Genomic DNA, 17,549 nt, shown 5'->3' on the forward strand with positions numbered 1-17,549 from the left:
TGTAACTCAAGGGGAGTGAGGTGCTTTGAGATTTTATAATGATACTATGAAATTAGAGCTGAACAAATGTGCCAAAGCAAACAGCCCAAAGAGCAAACAGCCCCAAAAATCCCCTTTGCACCAGAGGGCTGAGCTGTGCAGGTGCTCAGCTCAGAGGGGAGCAGGGAAGGCTGAGCCCCGGCTCCAGGCTGTGCTTGGCACAGCAGTCAGATGCACTTTGAGCCAAACTCTGGCTATTTCAGACCAGGAGACAAGATGGAAATTTCCACCTGGCCTGTTTTCTTGCCTGTGCTGAATTTGCAGGAGCCCCGTTCCCAGCCCCGCTCCCTCGGAAGGGCTGAGGCGGTGCTGGTGCTTGTGGCTCTCATTTCCTCTGGCGGCAGCAGCGCATCCCCGGCCGCACACGCTGATTTACACATCGCAGCATTTATTGACTGCCAGGCGATTGTAATTCACGGCTCGGCGCGGTGCAGCCACGGCCTGGAGCAGGGATGGTCCCTCTCCTCATTCCTGCTGCCTCCATCCTCACACACCCCGGGGGCAGAGCCCAAGGATGGGCCCCAGGGATCTCACCCAGCTCTCTGGGAGGGGGCACCTGCTGAGTCCCTGCTCTGTGCCTTGCTGCTCCTGGAGAAAAGCATCAGATCCCCATGATGGAACCTGCAGCCTGGGCCAGCTCACCCAGCCCAGGAGGGGTGGGGACACCCACCAGGTCCTTGCCTGGGTCACCCACCTTGGGGACACGTGTCTTCTCCCTGGGCAGACATCCACACTGCCCCATGTTGCTGGTTCCCTTCCTCCTCTGCTTCCATTCCCTGGTTTTGGAGGGGAGCAGAGACCCTCTTGGCTGTTTCCTCAAAAAGCTGGTGGATTGTTGTGTTCTGTTAACCAGAGCTGCAATCCATCCATCCATCCATCCATCCATCCATCCATCCATCCATCCATCCATCCATCCATCCATCATCCATCCATCCATCCCCCCACCCACCCACCTGTCCTGCCACCCACCCATCCACCCGTCCTGCCATCTGTCCATCCATCCATCCTTATTCCATCACAAAACCCTTCACAGGGCAGGCATGGCCCTCTCCCTGAAAAGCTCATGCCCTAAATTAAATTACCGGGGCTTTCTTCCTAATTAATCTCTCTTCACAATTAGCTCCGGACCTCCGAAATCCCTCCAAGGCGCCTCTAGCCGGTACCTCTAGGCGGTGTCTATGGACAGGGGTACGGGCGTGCATCGGGAAAGCCTCTCCGGGGCTGGCGGGGGGCTCGGGGGAGGAGCGGGGGGCGGGCGGGAGGCAGAGCCGGGGGGAGGCAGAGCAGAGCCGGGGGGAGGCAGACCCGAGCCGGGGGGAGGCAGAGCACAGCCGGGGCCGCCCCCGCTCCGCGCCGCCGCCGCCGCACTCGGTGCCGGTCCCCTCCCGGCGGACGCTCCGGTATGGCGGGGCCGGGGCCCGGCGGCCGCCGGGGCTGAGCGGGGCGGGCCAGCGCCGGTGCCGCAGAGCCGCCGCGGCGGAGAGAGGTAAGAACGGCCGCGACCTGTTGTGCTCGGCCGGGGAACGGGGGAACGGAGGGGAAGCCGCCGCTCCGAGCCCCTGCCCGCCCTGGCCCCGCTGAGCATCCCCCCGGCTCCCCCGAGCATCCTCCGGGCGCGGCCGGGAGCTTTTCTTTCACACAGCGGACGTGGGTTACTGAATTCCTCCCGTTTATGGCAACTTCGCCGCTGGCAAGATGTCGGGGGACGCTTTTGCCAGAGCAAAAATGGCTTTTGTGCCCTAACAGGAGGGCTGCGGTGCCCGGGGGTCCCGCAGAGCCGGGGGGCAGCAGCTGAGACCTCCCACCCCTGCCCGCGATGGAGAAACGCCCCCACACTGGGGCCACAGGGGCGGCAGGGTGTAAATCCGTAGGGGCAGACGGATGTAAATCCAGCGGGAGGAGAAAATCCAGTTGACGGCAGCGCGGGGATGCTCGGGGGAGCGAGGCGGAGAGTGCCGGAGGCTGGTCCAGCGCCGCGCATCCCGCATCCCGCATCCCGCATCCCGCATCCCGCTCTGCTCCCGGCCCCGGGAAGTTTGGGCCACACACAGTACGTACGGGGCTTTTCCAGCTGGGATGTTCTCCATCTGGGATCCCTGCTGTGGAAAAGCCCTGCCACAGGCTTTCCGGCAGCCCGGGAGGTGCTTCCCGCTGGGTTTTAGGCTCAGGAGGGTGTGGGTGAAGGGGATTGCAGGCAGCTCCCCTGGGTGCTGTGGTGTCCCCAAAACAGCGTGTCCTGCCGGGCTGTTCTGCTCGCGGCGCTCTGGGATGGGGTGTTGGGGTGAACTCCAGCATGGTGCGGGAGGGGGACCCCCATCCCAGCCCCGCAGCAGTGCTGGGACCTCAGCACAGCCCAGGGACCGGGGCAGTGCTGCCCTGTGCACCTGCCCCTGCAGGAGAGAAGCATTTTGGGCTCTGGGAACTCACTGACAGGGTCTGTGGGCACCACGTTTGCCCCACACCTCAGAGCCCTCCAGCATCCAACATGTCCTGGCAGCTGGAAAACCTCTCTGCTCCTGCAAACGCCATGTCTGGCAGGGAGACCAAAGAAATCACTGTCATTGATTTTTTTCTCCCTTGCCTGACTCAACCTACTGCCTTGGAGGAGATTATTTTCACCACCACTTCACCACCCGCCCTGGATGTCAGGGAGATCTGCAAGAGGCCGGGCTGGGAACAGACAAGGAATTCAGAGCAGCCCCCTGGGGTTGAACCACAGGGATGAACCCTGTTTTGGATGGCTCTGGTGGGTCACTGGAAGATGTTGGGTATTTGGAGAGCTCATTTTGGGATGCACTCAGTGCAGCCCCTCAGGTGTGATGCTGGGGTCTCTCTGGCAGGTCTATACTGGCTCTGACCCCCAGAGAAGCAGATCTGAAAAAAGCAGGGTCAAATCCCATCCCCTCTCTAAAAGCTGCAGGAATGTGTCTGCCCAGCTGTGCCCCAGTGCCAGGCACCAGAGGTGTTCAGAAGGGCAGAAAGCAGAGCAAATGTGCTGCCTGCAGGGAGCGAGGGCTTCCCGAGGCAGCCGGGATCTTCCCTGAGTGATTTCATCCATTAATTTCTCTAATTGCTTTTGGAAATCACAGTGGCGTTTGTCTTTGGCAGCATGGCAGTGAGGTGCTGAGCCAGGCTGTGCCTCGGGGGTGGCTTCTGTGGGTGCCCCACGAGCACTGCTCAGCACCCCAAAGCCAAACTTCTGCTCAGAAGGTCGGTGGATCCCATTCACCTCAGGGAAATCATCTTTCCAGGTGGAAAAAACATCAGAAATGCTGTGATATAGCCGGGTGGAGAAGGCTCAGGGCCACCCACGTGTGCCATTGTCCCTTGCAGACCCCTGGCATCACCCGGGGTGACCTGTGCTCCCCGGGGGTGTCACTGTCACTGCTCTCCCTCCCCCTCAGGGTGGCGGGATGGGCTCGGTGGGAGCCGAGCGCTTCAAGGAGCTGAGCCCGGCGGTGACACCCGAGGGGAACGTGGTGATGAGCTTCAGCTTCGACAGCTACCAGCTGGAGGAGGATGAGCTGCAGCGGGGCAGCCAGGCCAAGGCTGTCCTCACCTTCATGGAGCCAGGTGAGGGTGGACACAGCCCAAGCTGCCCCACAGCCAGCAGCCAGGTTCCCTGCTGCTTTCTCCCCCTCTTAGGAGCTTCCTGGGATGGGTTTAATAGCCACAAATAGCCTGAAATGTCACAATATAGCCCACTACCCTTTTTCATCCCTTTTTGTGCCCATGTGAGCCACCAGCACGTCCTATGACAGCTCTGCAGGCTGGCGTTGAGGATTGGTGCCCTGGTTCTCCTGCCAGGCTCACCCCCAGCCTGCAGCTTCATCTTTCTCCATGCAGGACTCAGGGACACTCCTGGGATTCACCCCAGCCCTGCTCCACATCCTGAGGCAGCCCTGTCCACCTCCACCCACCTTTGACCCTTCCTGCACCTTGACTTGTGCTGTCGCCTGCACTGCCTGGCTCTCAGCTTGTTTAGCTGCAATTAAAATTCACCAGACCCCCAAAGCCCAGATGTTTTCCTGCCTGCTGGGTCTCCATGTCTTTATTTAGGGAAGGAACTTCTCAGAGCTGGGGCTGTTTATTTGTACATCTACAGGGAGCTGGGCTGTTTCATTGCCTCAAGGCTGGGGTCTGACGTGGGTCCCGGGGTACAGCAGTGCCACTGTCATGTCTGTTTCTCTTTCTTTCCTCTTCTGGGGCAGTTTCTGAGGACCCTGAGCCTCAGGATCGATACCATGGGATTTATTTTGCCATGCTGCTGGCTGGGGTGGGATTTCTCCTGCCCTACAACAGCTTTATCACCGATGTGGATTACCTGCACCATAAATACCCAGGTAGGTCTGGAGCAGCTCCAGCACATCCCTGGCACCCCAAACCTGGAGAGAGCTCAATCCTACTTCCAAGGGAGCTGAACTCTTGTCCCCCCATCACCTTCAGGGACCTCTATTGTCTTTGACATGAGCCTCACCTACATCCTGGTGGCCTTGGTGGCCGTCATCCTCAACAACGCGCTGGTGGAGCTGCTGAGCTTGCACACCCGGATCTCTGTGGGTGAGTGGGGTCCCTGTACCCCCAGGCAGTGCTGTTCCCATGCTGTGTGCCCATGCCACCACCTCTGTCTTCTCCCCACAGGCTACCTCTTTGCCCTGGGGCCCCTGCTCTTCGTCAGCATCTGTGACGTGTGGCTGGAGCTGTTCAGCCGCAGACAAGCCTACGCCATCAACCTGGTGGCTGTCGGGGTGGTGGCCTTTGGCTGCACAGGTATGTGGCACAGCAGCTGGGCTGGGACATGGCAGGTAGGGGTGGGAAACAGCCCCATCCCTGTCCCATCCTGGGACAACCTCCTGCTCTGATCCCTACAACCCTCAGGTCCCTGCCCCATCCCACCCACCTCTGTCCAGGCATTGTGGGACTGGCCAGGGGCATCAGCATCAAACCGTGTACTGGTCTGGGCCACCATGGTGGCATGCCAAGCCCCCACGCCTGGTGGCCACTCTGGGTGGGAACAGGCACACAGTGGAGCATCCATGGAGGGGGAAAATGGTCCTCCTGCTTTTGGAGCAAGGAGGCTGCTGGAAAGAGCATCTCCCAACTGCCACAGCACATGGGTTCATGGGTTCCCTCTGGGATTTCTTCCCCCTTCCTGGAGTTTCGGCTGTGGCAATAATCCATCCTTCTCCCCTCTGTGCATCTCTCCTGAAGTGCAGCAATCCAGCTTCTATGGCTACACGGGGCTGCTGCCCAAGCGCTACACGCAGGGAGTGATGACGGGCGAGAGTAAGTACCCACAGCCACTGAGCATGTCCACAGCCCCCCACGAGGGCTTGCACCTTCTCCTGGGGCCCCAGTGAGCCCCACTCGGGTTCCCACTGGCCTCACCACAGCCCAGCTGGGTTGCCAGCACATCAGGGATACCCCAGGGTGCTCCCCAGCAAACCAGGGAGTTTACTGGTTTCTAAGTCCCTGCACTGCCATGCCAGGCTGAGGTGGGATGTCTGCCAGGAGCTTTATCACCCCCAAATCACTGCTGGTGACTCCTCTACACTGGGAAGGATCACATGCACCTGGTGGGGGATGATGAGGATCCCTGAGCGGGGATTCAGTGGGGCCCGACACTGACAGCTCTCCCACACCACCAGGCACCGCCGGGGTCATCATCTCGCTCAGCCGCATCTTCACCAAGCTGCTGCTGTCGGACGAGAAGGAGAACACCGTCATCTTCTTCTTCATCTCCATCGGCATGGAGCTGACGTGCTTCATCCTCCACCTCCTGGTGAAGCGCACCCGCTTTGTGCGCTACTACACCGACTGCTCCCGCAGGGGCCTCCCGGAGAGCCGCGGGGCCGGTGAGCCCGGCACCGGCTACCGCGTCCACCACGACGTCACCTCTGAGGACGTGCGATTCGTAAGCCAAGGGTGGGTTTCCCTGCCGCCCTCTGGGGTTCTTGGCCACTTCACCTCAGCACTGCTGTCCCCTCTCTCCCCTCATCCAGGAAAACCGGGAGCAGGGGCAGCTGAGCTCCCCCCGGAGCAGCCCCGGCCCCGAAGCTGAGCTGGCTGGGAGTGGCACCTACATGCGCTTCGACGTCCCTCGGCCCAAGGTCAAGAGAAGCTGGCCCAGCTTCCGAGGTGAGTGGTGGGCTCCGGGGAAAGCCACTCCCGTGGGGTGGGATAAATGATTGGTGACCCAGCGTTACGGGGGAGGATCATCCCCAAGGCTGGAGAGGGACTTTTGAAAAGGGCATGGAATAGCAGGACAAAGGAAAATGGATTCAAACTGAAAAGAAGACAGGATTAGATGGGATATTGTCAAGAAATTCTTCCCTGTGAGAGTGGGGAGGCCCTGGCACATGCTGCCCAGAGAAACTGTGGTTGCCCCATTCCTGAAAGTGTCCAAAATTGGGCGGGGCTTGCAGCAACCTGGGATAGTGTAAGGTGTCAGCTGGGGGTTGGAACTGGATGGTCCTTAACAGTCTCTTCCCAAATCCCAAACCATTCTATGATCCCTTTCCTAATGATGTGCCCATCACCGTGGGGCAAACTCATCTTTGGAAGGCAGCCCTGGGGGTCAGACAAAGCGCTCAGGCTCTGCAAGGGCGCTGGGCTCAGTTCTGGCTGAGCCGTGCTGCCCTGACAGACATGCTGCTCTACCGCTACGTCGTGTCCCGCCTCATCTGGGCCTACATGCTCTCCATCGCCATGACCTACTTCATCACGCTGTGCCTCTTCCCCGGGCTGGAGTCGGAGATCCACAACTGCACGCTGGGGGAATGGCTCCCCATCCTCATCATGGCCATCTTCAACCTCTCGGACTTTGTCGGCAAGGTAGGAGAGGGCCAGAGCACGGTGGGGGTCTGTCCTCCTTTGGTGCCCTCCATCTAAGCCACTTGGCTCCACCAAGGGTCATCTCCACCCACGGGGGTCTAACCAGTGTGAGGTTGGTGCTCACCAGCATGGCCAAGGTTGGGTTCCCACCGCAGTTGTCTTTCCCTCATCTCTTTGTCGCCCCATTTTGGGCACAGCAGGACCCTCCCCAGCCTCCTCATCCCCCCAGTAGAGTCTCTGCCCCTCGCTGCAGATCCTGGCTGCTCTGCCTTATGACTGGAGAGGGACTCACCTCCTCGTTTACTCCTGCCTCCGTGTGGTCTTCATCCCCCTCTTCATCATGTGTGTCTACCCCAATGGGCAGCCCACCTTCGGCCACCCCGCCTGGCCCTGCATCTTCTCCCTCCTCATGGGCATCACCAACGGCTACTTCGGCAGCGTGCCCATGATCCTGGCCGCAGGCAAAGTGAGCCCGGAGCAGCGGGAGCTGGCAGGTAGGACTGAGCCCTCCCAGGAATCCCCCCTGGTGTGGCCACAGCACCCTGACACCCCCGTCCCACCCCACAGGGAACACCATGACCGTGTCCTACATGACGGGCTTGACGCTGGGCTCGGCCGTGGCGTATTTTGCCTACAGCCTCACCAGTACCTCCCACAGCAGCTGCTTCTACACCGAAACCTCCAACGGCTCCTTCACCTCGGGGTACTGAGCCCTGGGGTGGGCAATGGGGACAGGATGGGCCCTGCTTCCCACCATGGTCCCCAGCGCCCCACGTCCCTCCTCAAGGAGGGAGCCTGGAGCCCAAAAGCCACCCCAGCACGGACAGGGACCGGTATCCTGTTGGCACAGGGCTGTGGCATTCCCAAACGGCCTGTGCTGCCCAGCCAGGCACTGCGCAGGGCCACTGCTTGGGGTGACACTCCTCCCACCCCAGGGGACAGTTCTTGTTGCTTTTGGGGGTTTCCCCACCAGCAATCTCCAGTGAAGGCTGGGGATCTTCTGTTTGCACCAAGCCATTGACAGGAGGAAGAAAATACTGCCAAATCCCAAAGGGAATAGGACCAGCACTAGGGAGGAGGGTGATGGAGGGCTGGTGAGGAAGAAGAGGAGCAAGAGAGGAAAGAAACACTCCTTCAGTCCCCCGTGGCTCTGGGAAGGTGGGTCTTGACTTCCATTGATGGTGCTGCAGGTTTCCAACAGGAATGGCTTGAAATCACAGTCCCTCCCTAAATATGTGAATCATACGGTTGGGGAAAAGTTTTATTTTAAATTGTATCTGGTTTTAACTCCCGTTAACTGCAACAGAGGCAGGGTCTTGCCTCCCCCCACCCCACACTGTGAATCTGCTCCTTTGCAAGGGGAAGAGGGGGGGTCCCAAGGCTACAGCACTGCCAGTGCCACCTGCAGGCCACTGCTGAGCTTCAAGATTTATTGCACAGAATGTAAGTGAAGCTGATTAAATAATTAAATGTCTTTGCAACAATGGCTGGTCCTTAGCTGTGCCACTGGCACTTGACTGCTGGTGATGGGCTGGGCTAGCAAACACACACAGGGTGGTGCCTGCTGCCTGTCCTGTTGGGTTTTGGGGTGCCCCTTGTCACTTGGGGTGGTTGAACACATCACTGGGTTACACCAAACCCCTGCCAGCCTGCAAACTGCCGTGGGCAGCACACAGGAGAGGGAACAGGCTAAGAGGAGCAGAAAACATCAGGAGAAAGTGCCGACACCACGTTTTGGGACCAGCTGTACCTCACTGTGCCAACTGGTGGGTGCCATCTCCCAGGGAATCAAGCCCAAGGAGGCAGCGAGTGCCAGGCCTGGCCCCGACCCGGCCCTCGCAGCACAGGCGGGTCTGGCCATGCCAAGCTCCTGCCTGTAGGAAGTGCAGCTCACACCAAAAAGAGCAAATCCAGCGTTTCATCCTCAGCACATGGTGCCCCGAGCATGGTGGCAGGGGGAGGACTCACACCTCCAGCCCACAGGGCCTGTCCAGCAGTGTGGACACTCTACTCCAGTGTCCAGTCCTGTCCATCGGTGCCACCACATCACACACATGGGTTCTCCCCAAAAAGCCACCAGGCACCTGGGCTGTGTCTTTCTCCAGGGTAGGGGCTGAGCCAAAAAGCCATCATTGCCACCAAGGGGAGAAAAACCCTGTGGTCAGGACAAGCGAGACAAAGAAAGATGCTTCGTTGGGTTGCTTTTTTTCAATTAGATTTTTTTTTTTTTATGAAAAAAGATCACACGGAGTTTTCCAACAAACAGAATGCCAAAAAAATTGTTTTAAACAAAACATAAACAAAACAAAACAAAAAGACAAAAACCTGGCTCTCCTTTCCTCTCGATTGTCTGAAATATCCTTGTGTTCCATAGAAGGCAGCGGGTTTTAAGTGCTTTCTATTTAACATTAGCATAAAATCTCTCTCGCGCGCTCTCTCTCTCGCTCTTTAAAATATGCTCACACAATTTGCTTCTAGAAGTACAGTACACTTTGAGCGTGGGGGGTGTGCCTGTTCCCAGATCATTTACAATCACAATCCAACAGGAAATAAAAAATAATATTCTAAACGTCAGACTGTGTTCATTTCTGCCGTTGTGGGTTTTTTTCTTTTTTTGTTTTTTATAATTTCATAATTTTTTTCACAGTTTTAAAAAGTTTATATTTATATATATATATTTATATTTATATTTATAATTAAAAAGTTGAATCCATTTAAAGACTTATAATACAGGAGGGCTAAAGAGTCTTTTGGTACATTAAAACTGTACAGGCTAGAACTGTCACTGTCCGCCGTGCCGAGGCGCCGGTGGCCCGGGGTGGAGATGAGCTCAGCACCATGTGGTTTGTTAAAAGGATGAGGGTTAACTCTGTGGGGCTGTCCCTCACCCCTGAGCCCCGGCCTCCAGTCTCTGGTACGCAGCCAGGGTGGAGAGTTTCCAATCTGTCCTTGGCTTAAGGAACCTGGGCCGAGCCGGGCCCCGCTCCGCGTCCCGGCGATCCGTAGTGCGAGTCGGGAGTTGCAAAGATCAGTGCGTCTCTTGGAGTTTTGTTTTAAGTGCAAGGATGGTGCATCGTTCTCCTCAGGTTCTCCTGCAGTGTTCCCTCGGCCAGGTGTAACCTGGAGCAGCAGCGGCGGTGCCGTGGGTCTGTGCCCAAGGGGAGCTCAGCCCCTCTGTGGTGGAGGTGCAGTCCCTGAGCCCGAGGTGGCAGTGGGGCTCTGGCTGTGCACAGCCGGGTGCACACACTGCCCCCATTCCCTTCAAACGATGGGCAAGGCTTCCCAGCAGCTCCACGTCTCAGGCAGGCAAGGCATGGCGGTAAAGCTGGGCGAGGGATGCCAGAATCCACTGGCCTCTGATCTTCTCTCCTCCAAGCACCAAGCAGCAGCTTTTCCCCGTCGTTTCCTGCCCCTTCACTGCACGTTCCAAGATGAGGTCTCAGTTTGCCACGTGTCACCCCCCCTTGCCACCTGCTTGCTCCTTCCAGCACCTTTGCAGAGCAGAAGGGGTGCAGAGCTGCAGAGGGTTCAGACTGTTTGTTCAAGGCAGTGGGAAGGCAGCATCCCAGACTGGATGTTGGCTCCTCTTCCACCTGGCTCCTCCCAGGCCAGAGGATTCTCTTCTGCCATCTCTGTGCTGGGGCCAGCCCTGCCCTGTCGTGCTCCACACGCTGCCGGAGGAGCCTCCAGGGAACGGGAACGGCAAAAAGGCGCTGAGAGGATCGAGACGAGGCGCTGAGAGAGACTCATCTCCTTTCTCTTTCACCCTGTCCTTCCTATAAAGGTCATGCAAAACTAAGCAGGAAAGGGAATATAAGGACGGAGAGGAGCGCACGCAGAAGGCCAGAAGGTCCTTCCACGCGCGGGCGGCTTCCGAGTTACTGATGGGGGAAATGACACAAAAGGGATCCCTCCTGCCGGGGGGTCCCGCTGGTGAAATGATCACGAGACCCATGTGCTTTCCTGGACCAAAAGGAGGAAGGGAGAAGTTGGTCAAGTGTCACCTTACTTAAAGCCACTTCCAGAAGAGCCTCAGGGTTCAAGCACCACCACCACCACCCCCAATGGCATCTTCCTCGAGTCCTGTAACTGCTTCCCCGACCCCTTTCTTCAGCCTTCTCCTTCCTCCTCGCGTCTCTCGCGCTCTCCTGTCTGTAGTGTGACACAGAAATGAGCATTGAAAGAAACAATCATGTCGTCTGAACAGGCACGTCCTCAGGTTTGTCCCATCCCTTCCCAGGGGGTGGCATGTGTCCCCTGGGCAGTCAGCAGATGACAGGGACCCCGTCGGTGTTGAAGATCATGCCCGTGGTGGGCTCGTAGGTCCCTGCAAGGTAGTAGAGGTCCTCACTGTCTTGGTATTTCTTTGTCTTCAGCATCTGCTCATATTGATCCAGACCAACAACAAGACACTTGTGTGAGATGGTCTGGACATCATTTTCATCCACGTGAGAGGACTGGTAGAGGGCTCTCTGCACAACAGGAAGAGAAGGAAGGAGGTGGGAAAAAAAGGAGCCATTAGATCACACAGCATTTGCAGCATCATCTTCAGTAAGTAGGAAAAACACTCATCATCATGGGCTAGAACTCTGCTCACACTCAAGAACATCTCACTCATCCCAACAGCCAGCCCAGGGGAGGGACACCAGGAATCTGCAGAGGTCCATGGCTGGACAATCCCTCCAGCCCACTGAACCTGAGCCCTGGCTTTCACTCAGTTCCCACTGATGGGAATGCTGCAGCTGCCCAGCACATGTACAGGAAAATATGGAGGCCAGGAGTTTGTCATCCTAATTTCAAGGATGCAAATGCACAGATGGGTGCTAGATACCAGCTCCCTGTTCTTCCCCACACCCAGCACCTGCAGCTACTCCCACCCTCCCAGAAATATCCATCCTAAGTCCTGGGCACTGCAGACTTTGCAGCCAAGGCAGGAAGCAAGAGCCATAGAAGTTTGGAGGCCATTTCCCAGCAGTATTTACTTGTTACAGGGTACCCAGCATTCCCTCCCAGCCTTCCCTCAGTCTCACCAACCTCCATAAAGTCCTTCCTCTGGTTGGATGCCTGCAAAGCTGTGGCCAGACTCCTGCCCGATTTCTGATCCCAGCGCTGTACCCAAGAAGAAAAGAGGAAACACAAATGAAAACCTGGTGACTTCGTTTTTCCATGCCATCACCTCCTGCCCACCACATGTGCTTGTGGAACTTCAACCCCTGCCCACTGCCACTAAGAATAAATCCTGTTGTAAACCAGCTGCACACGTGCAAAATTAAGTGTTTCTGAGCACCAGGCCCATCCTTCTTACACTTTAAAAGCTTGATCTGGCTCTTGACACTTTTTTTGGATGCGCGCAGAAGTCTTTATTTCCTAATACAAAGAAACCCACCCCTCCCTTCTTCAAGAGGCTAACACTGGGCTTGCCCACACCACAGGCAGCCCCCCACAAGATTAAAGAATGGGCCCACCCCCTCCAGGGTACCAGTAACAAACTGGGCCTTGGGTGTTTTCCTCATTGTTGGAAACAAAAGGGAACAAGGAGCTTTGCAGCCTTCTCAGCAAAGGAGACCAGCCTACCTTGCCTTCATTGAGTTTCTTCCCAGGGTTGGTTTCTTCTGGGTGATAAAACCATTTGACTCGGACCACCATGTTGTTCCCCCAGGATTCCCACATGCTCTGGATCCGGCCAATGTAGGGCAGGTTGGGGCGGCCAGCGGAGAGGAAAACGGCGCAGTCTCCGATGCGGATGATCTCCTTGCCCCGCACGATGGCTTTGTAGAACAGCTTCCTGGCCTTCCCTTTCATTCCTCGTCTCTGCCAAGAGAGGATCATGCAGGTGGTCAGACAGGGATTACCCGTATTTTCCCTATACACCGCTGTTTGCCCTGTCCCACATGCATCCTTTTGCTGTTGGCAGAGCCACAGTATTCCCACAGGACTAGGACAGAGGGATACACCACACACAATGGCTTCCCCAGCACAGTGAAATCCAACCCCCATCTCCTCCCTGCACACTGGACACTTGGCACACCACGCCAGCAGTTCCACCACCCCAAGAAAAGGGAAGAGGCACCAGAAGGCAAAACCAGTGCCGAGCACTGTGGAGCATTTACCTGCGTGGGTTTCCCAAACCACTTCCAGAGCTGCCGTGCCGGGAGGAAAGCAGCGATCTTGGGCCTGTTCTCCACGGAGGGCAGGCGCTGGCGCTTGGCCAGCTCCTTGGTGGTGGGCAGGTGGATGCCCTCGCGCTTCTTGGGCCGGCTCTTGTTGCCGCTCTGCGGCGGTGCCGGCTGCTGCGCCGGCTGCTGCACCGGCTGCTGCGCCGGCTGCTTCTGGCTCTGCGGGTGGGAGGACGCCCGGGATTTCCCTGCCTGCTTGGTTTGCTTGGGTGGGAGGGTTTGCTGCACCGAGGAACTCGGCTGGGCCTCAGCTACTTCGTCGTCAGAGCTGCAGGAGGAATCTTCATCCGTAGTGGAGGAGGAAGAAGAGCTGGAGCTTGATGAAGAAGAGGTTGATGAGGTGGAGGAAGAGGAGGAAGATGAAGATGAAGAGGAGCTGCTGCTAGAAGAGGAAGAAGAGGAGGAGTTGGAGGAAGAGAGAGGGGTGGATGCTCTTGAGCTGGCTGAGCTGCTGTCCTGGGCTTCCCCTTGGTTCTTCTCAGCCTCCTCTTCTCCCTCTGACTCTGAGCTGCTGTCACTGCTGTTGCTCTCAGACTCCTCCACACCTGCTGGACCTGCTGCCTTTTCTTCCTGGTCCTTCGAGACAGCAAGGCTCTCTGCTGACGCATCAAACTTTCCTCCAAAGCTGGCAGGGGAAGGGTCTCCCTCAGCCACCTTGGCTCGGGAAGATTTCTGCTTGCCCTCCACACTCACTGCAGCAGAATAGCCCAGCCCCAAGAGACTCTTCCCATCTCTGCGACTGGCCAGGTTCGAGTCCTCCAGCATCCTCATCGCCTCCTTCATCTTCTTTGTCTTTGGCGACATCACACCCTCATGGTCCAGCTTGATCAGGATTTCGTTGTCATGCTTCCTCTGAGCCTTGACCATGGTGCCAAACTCTTGTGTCTCTTCAGTGGGCCGCCCTTTCTTGGCCTTGGCTTTGGACACAGAAGCGTCACTGGAGCCAAAGGCCGACAGTGTTCCCGGGAGATCGCTGTAGGGCTCCGTGCCAAGGATGCTGCCGAACACAGCAGGCTGGTACGAGGGCTGTGGGGGGCTGTGCAGCTTTGTGGAGATCTTCATTTTGCTGGCTTTTGACCGCTTTTCCTCTGTGGGAGCAGGAGAGCCTCCAGTCGGCAGCGGTTGGGATTTTCGTGACCCCTTCATGCTTGGTTTGCTCAAGCAGGCCGGCTTCTCTGCGACTGAGGAGGTAACAGGCGAAGAGTCCACCTGATCCTTCTCCTCAGGCAAGGCAGCCTCTTCTGCAGAGGGGAAGAAACACAAAGACATGATGTTATCCCTCCAGATGGGCTTTATTTGCTCAGACACAACCAGACACCACCGCTGACTGGTCTCTGGCCAAGCATGGCTTGTTCCTGCCTGCTCAGGTACCCCCAAAGGAGCACAGGGGGTGCCCTCACTGCTCACCGAACAGCCTGGCCTGGTGCCAGTACTTGTGAGAAGTGATTGACAATGCCCAGGGGTGCTGCTTCAACTTCAGGAGAACCAAACTACAAATCTCCTGCACCTCTGGCCCTATTGATGGCTGCAGAGATGCTTAGCTGAAAAAGGGACTCAGCTCCACATCCCTGACTGACAGAAGGAGGCTGTCACAGCACAGGCCAGCATCCAAGCCAGCCTCCTGTAAACTGTAGCCACAGCAGAGTGAGATGCATGGGTGTTTTGCACTCAAGCAATGCATCCATCCTCATCCAAATCCTGCTCCAAGCAACAGCTCTGACTTGGGGAGAACAGTGGGGAACAGCGCAAAGATTCCCTCAGCTCCAGGTCTGGCAGTGTGGCAACTTACCAGCTTTGGCCTTGACACTTGGCTTTCTCCCTCGTCCTTTGCCCTTTGACACAGGCTCCTCTGACCCCAGTGCAGCTCCCTCTTTTCCTTCTCCAGTGTCTTTGCTGGATTTACGGCTACGGCGCTTGGTGCTGGGCACCAGCAGGGCAGGGGAAGGCTCAGCACCTGGAACAGGTCAAAGAGATGTTCAAATGCAGTCAAGTAACACACAAAACAGAGATGTGATACAGTGAAAGTATCCCAACCACATCTGCAATAGGGACTGGGCCTTTTTCCTTATGGGTGATATCCCACCCCAACACTGTGCTCTGTAATTGATGGTGCAATCTTTGTGACTGAGTCTGTGAACTTGTCCCAGAGTTTGAGGAAAGCACCCCAAAACTCCATATACATCAGAGTGGGAGGAGTATTGCAAAAAACTCAACAGCAAGACTCACACTGGATCTTGTAGTCAGGTGGGAGAAGCCGAATGTGAGACAGTGGGATGCGTCCCGTGTCCCCGTCATCGAACTCTACTGTGATGAGATCACCATCTTCCTCCAGATCCAGGGTTCCTGTGGGATGGGGGAGAAGAAGATGGGATTAGGAACAAACATCAGAGTACAAACCCCTTGTAAAGGAAGTGGAGACACTGGGAAAAGATAGGGGTGCTGCACCTGCTGCAAAGCATCCCACTTCACCTTTCCTAGGCTGTGCAGGGAGGGCACAGAAGGCTCACTCTACAATGGAAAGTCCCTGATAACACTAAACCAGCCCACTCAGTGTGAAATTCCCCATCAACAGCACTGCTTCAGAACATTAACAGCCATTCCAGTTTGACTTCCCACCTCTCTCCACTGTTTCCCTTTATTCTTGCAGAAATTCACTTTTCTCCTTTCACTGAAATATCTTTTTTTTTTTAACCAGCATTTCGTAACTACTCTCAGCCATCATAAGCTGCTGCTTTTCACTTTCTCCAAGAGAAATAAGCTGTGTTCTCACCCTCTCTTCTTGCATCAGCATTACTGGTTCATACATTACAAGTGAGTATTCCCTTTAACACATGTGGTATGACCAAGACCCCAAAAAACAAGACCAGCCATGAGAGAATTGTCCAGAGCCATTCATTAACTTTTTAATGGGATCAGACTGGAGAGTTTTGTGTCAGAGCAAAGTTGTGAGTGTCCAGGTGACTTAGAAATCTCCACAGCCTCAGAAATAATTGATACCTGGAATAAATTCTGACTTTCTGAAATGTATTAAATGTCCTTGATACTTTTAAGCTCCTATATTGCTCAACCCTCTTCCTGAACCTGCAGGATGTTACTAAATCTGCATCATTAATGAGAGAGGCATGACCTGGAGGACAGAACAGGCCAGGCTCTGACCTCCAGGACACTCACAGCAGAGATCAGGCCTTCCCCAGACAAGGCTGACGTCCCTGAGGACACACAGGGCTGAGACATCCCAGGCACGCAGCAGCCAGGGCGGCCTTACCTCGGACAACTGTCCCCGGGTAGAGGCAGCGGTACTGCTGGCTCCAGTAGGCTGCAATCCTCGTGCCCTCGGGCAGGAACCGCACTGAAGGGGGTTTCACATCGATGATCTGCTCAGGACAAGAGGAAGGCCATTACTGACCACCCTGGCACCGGCACAGACCATCCCACTACACCTGGCAGGAAGCAAAGCAGCTCTGGAGAAGGCAAGGGACAGCTTCCCTGCTGGGGAACGGCCTCCTGTGCGCTCACAGGAGGAAGGAAGGATCATCCCTGCTGGAATACAGGACTAGTGCCTGCTGCCAGCGGGGAGTGAGCGCACCAAGGGGAGTTCTGCCCACACTGATCATGGGGGCAGGACCAGGACACCCCTGCAGCTGGAGGAGGAGAGAGCTCCCAGCTAGCCTCCCCCCACCCCAGAACAGGCCAAGGGCACGGAGGACAGGAGCCTTTGGCAGCACATACCGCTTCCTGCAGGAGCTGCTCCAGGCAGTAAATGTGGGGCCGGTTTCCCCTCTCGCCCTCCACCACCACCCGGTATCTGAAACACAAAGGCTGGGTCAGACATACACATGGGAGTCACCACCCCCACCAGGTAATGCCTCCCTCTGATGGGAGAGGATGTGAGAGCACTGAATGAGAGATAACTGGATTTCCCTCAGTGCTGATAAACCAGAGTGAACTCTCCTTCCCTCCCTGCCAGACACTGTCAGCCTCTAAGCAGTCAGCTCTACACAACCCCCAAACTGATCAGTGCAGCAGCTACGTCCCCATTTTCTGGCAGATCCCAGGTGGACATGGCAGCCCCTCAACTCACATGTCTGGTGAATGCACTGTCTTGACATGCCCAGCATAGAGCAGCTTGTCATCCATGGGGATGAGGACACGCAGGCCATCCTTCAGCTCATCCTTGTCAATGATGCAGGAGCGGGGAGCTGTGAGGTGTTGGAGCAAGATGGGAGTTAGAGAGCACCACACATGGGAAAGGGACAGAGAGGGGAGAAGGAAACTTCATATTCCCAGCATCACAGTCCCCTCTCTTGGTAACAATAACATACCAGTAAATGAAAATAGGGCAACTGATAGAGAGACTGGGCTTCAACTAGATGTCACAGTGAGCCATGCTGATCAGGCTTAGTTTTTATTGAATTGACAGAAAAACTGGCATCTCCACCTCAAAGACTCCTGCCTTTGGATGAGGAACGCATGAAAGCAGCACAGTTGTCCTCTGAGCAG

The 17,549-nt window shown here is 56.4% G+C and overlaps 2 protein-coding genes and 1 long non-coding RNA gene across 7 annotated transcripts in view; 1 reads left to right on the plus strand and 2 right to left on the minus strand.

Moving 5' to 3' along the window:
- Positions 1–503: 503 nt before the first annotated feature.
- Positions 504–1,256, minus strand: LOC115497274 (uncharacterized). The gene is made up of 3 exons (XR_003962846.4): positions 1,122–1,256; positions 734–863; positions 504–627 (listed from the first exon to the last, which is right to left on the minus strand). It is a non-coding gene; the product is annotated as an uncharacterized lncRNA (long non-coding RNA).
- Positions 1,257–1,318: 62 nt separating this feature from the next.
- Positions 1,319–8,357, plus strand: SLC29A4 (solute carrier family 29 member 4). Its single transcript, XM_030284867.4, has 11 exons — positions 1,319–1,525; positions 3,444–3,612; positions 4,251–4,382; positions 4,486–4,599; positions 4,681–4,809; positions 5,251–5,325; positions 5,688–5,953; positions 6,042–6,177; positions 6,686–6,873; positions 7,127–7,367; positions 7,441–8,357. Exons 2-11 carry the CDS (start codon positions 3,453–3,455, stop codon positions 7,581–7,583), a joined length of 1,584 nt encoding a protein of 527 aa, XP_030140727.4. The 5' UTR covers positions 1,319–1,525; positions 3,444–3,452; the 3' UTR covers positions 7,584–8,357.
- Positions 8,358–9,071: 714 nt separating this feature from the next.
- TNRC18 (trinucleotide repeat containing 18) overlaps positions 9,072–17,549 on the minus strand; it is a 56,385-nt gene continuing 47,907 nt past the window's right edge. For all 5 annotated transcript variants that reach the window (XM_030284863.4, XM_030284865.4, XM_030284864.4 and 2 more), the window contains 9 exons: positions 17,131–17,248; positions 16,779–16,854; positions 16,315–16,423; positions 15,276–15,392; positions 14,839–15,003; positions 12,984–14,290; positions 12,448–12,684; positions 11,908–11,982; positions 9,072–11,345 (listed from right to left, as the gene is read on the minus strand). In XM_030284863.4, coding sequence (XP_030140723.4) covers positions 11,139–11,345; positions 11,908–11,982; positions 12,448–12,684; positions 12,984–14,290; positions 14,839–15,003; positions 15,276–15,392; positions 16,315–16,423; positions 16,779–16,854; positions 17,131–17,248 — 2,411 coding nt within the window. In that variant the 3' untranslated portion in view covers positions 9,072–11,138. The remainder of the gene's footprint in view (positions 11,346–11,907; positions 11,983–12,447; positions 12,685–12,983; positions 14,291–14,838; positions 15,004–15,275; positions 15,393–16,314; positions 16,424–16,778; positions 16,855–17,130; positions 17,249–17,549) is intronic.

Source organism: Taeniopygia guttata, chromosome 14, assembly GCF_048771995.1.
Source record: "Taeniopygia guttata chromosome 14, bTaeGut7.mat, whole genome shotgun sequence".
NCBI lineage: Eukaryota > Metazoa > Chordata > Aves > Passeriformes > Estrildidae > Taeniopygia > Taeniopygia guttata.

Coding starts and splice junctions, on each gene's coding strand:
- SLC29A4 (XM_030284867.4), top strand. CDS start 3,453: ATGGGCTCGGTGGGAGCCGAGCGCTTCAAGGAGCTGAGCCCGGCGGTG. Junction 4,810..5,250: donor GGTGGCCTTTGGCTGCACAG/GTATGTGGCACA, acceptor TCTCTCCTGAAG/TGCAGCAATCCAGCTTCTAT. Junction 5,326..5,687: donor GGGAGTGATGACGGGCGAGA/GTAAGTACCCAC, acceptor CCACACCACCAG/GCACCGCCGGGGTCATCATC.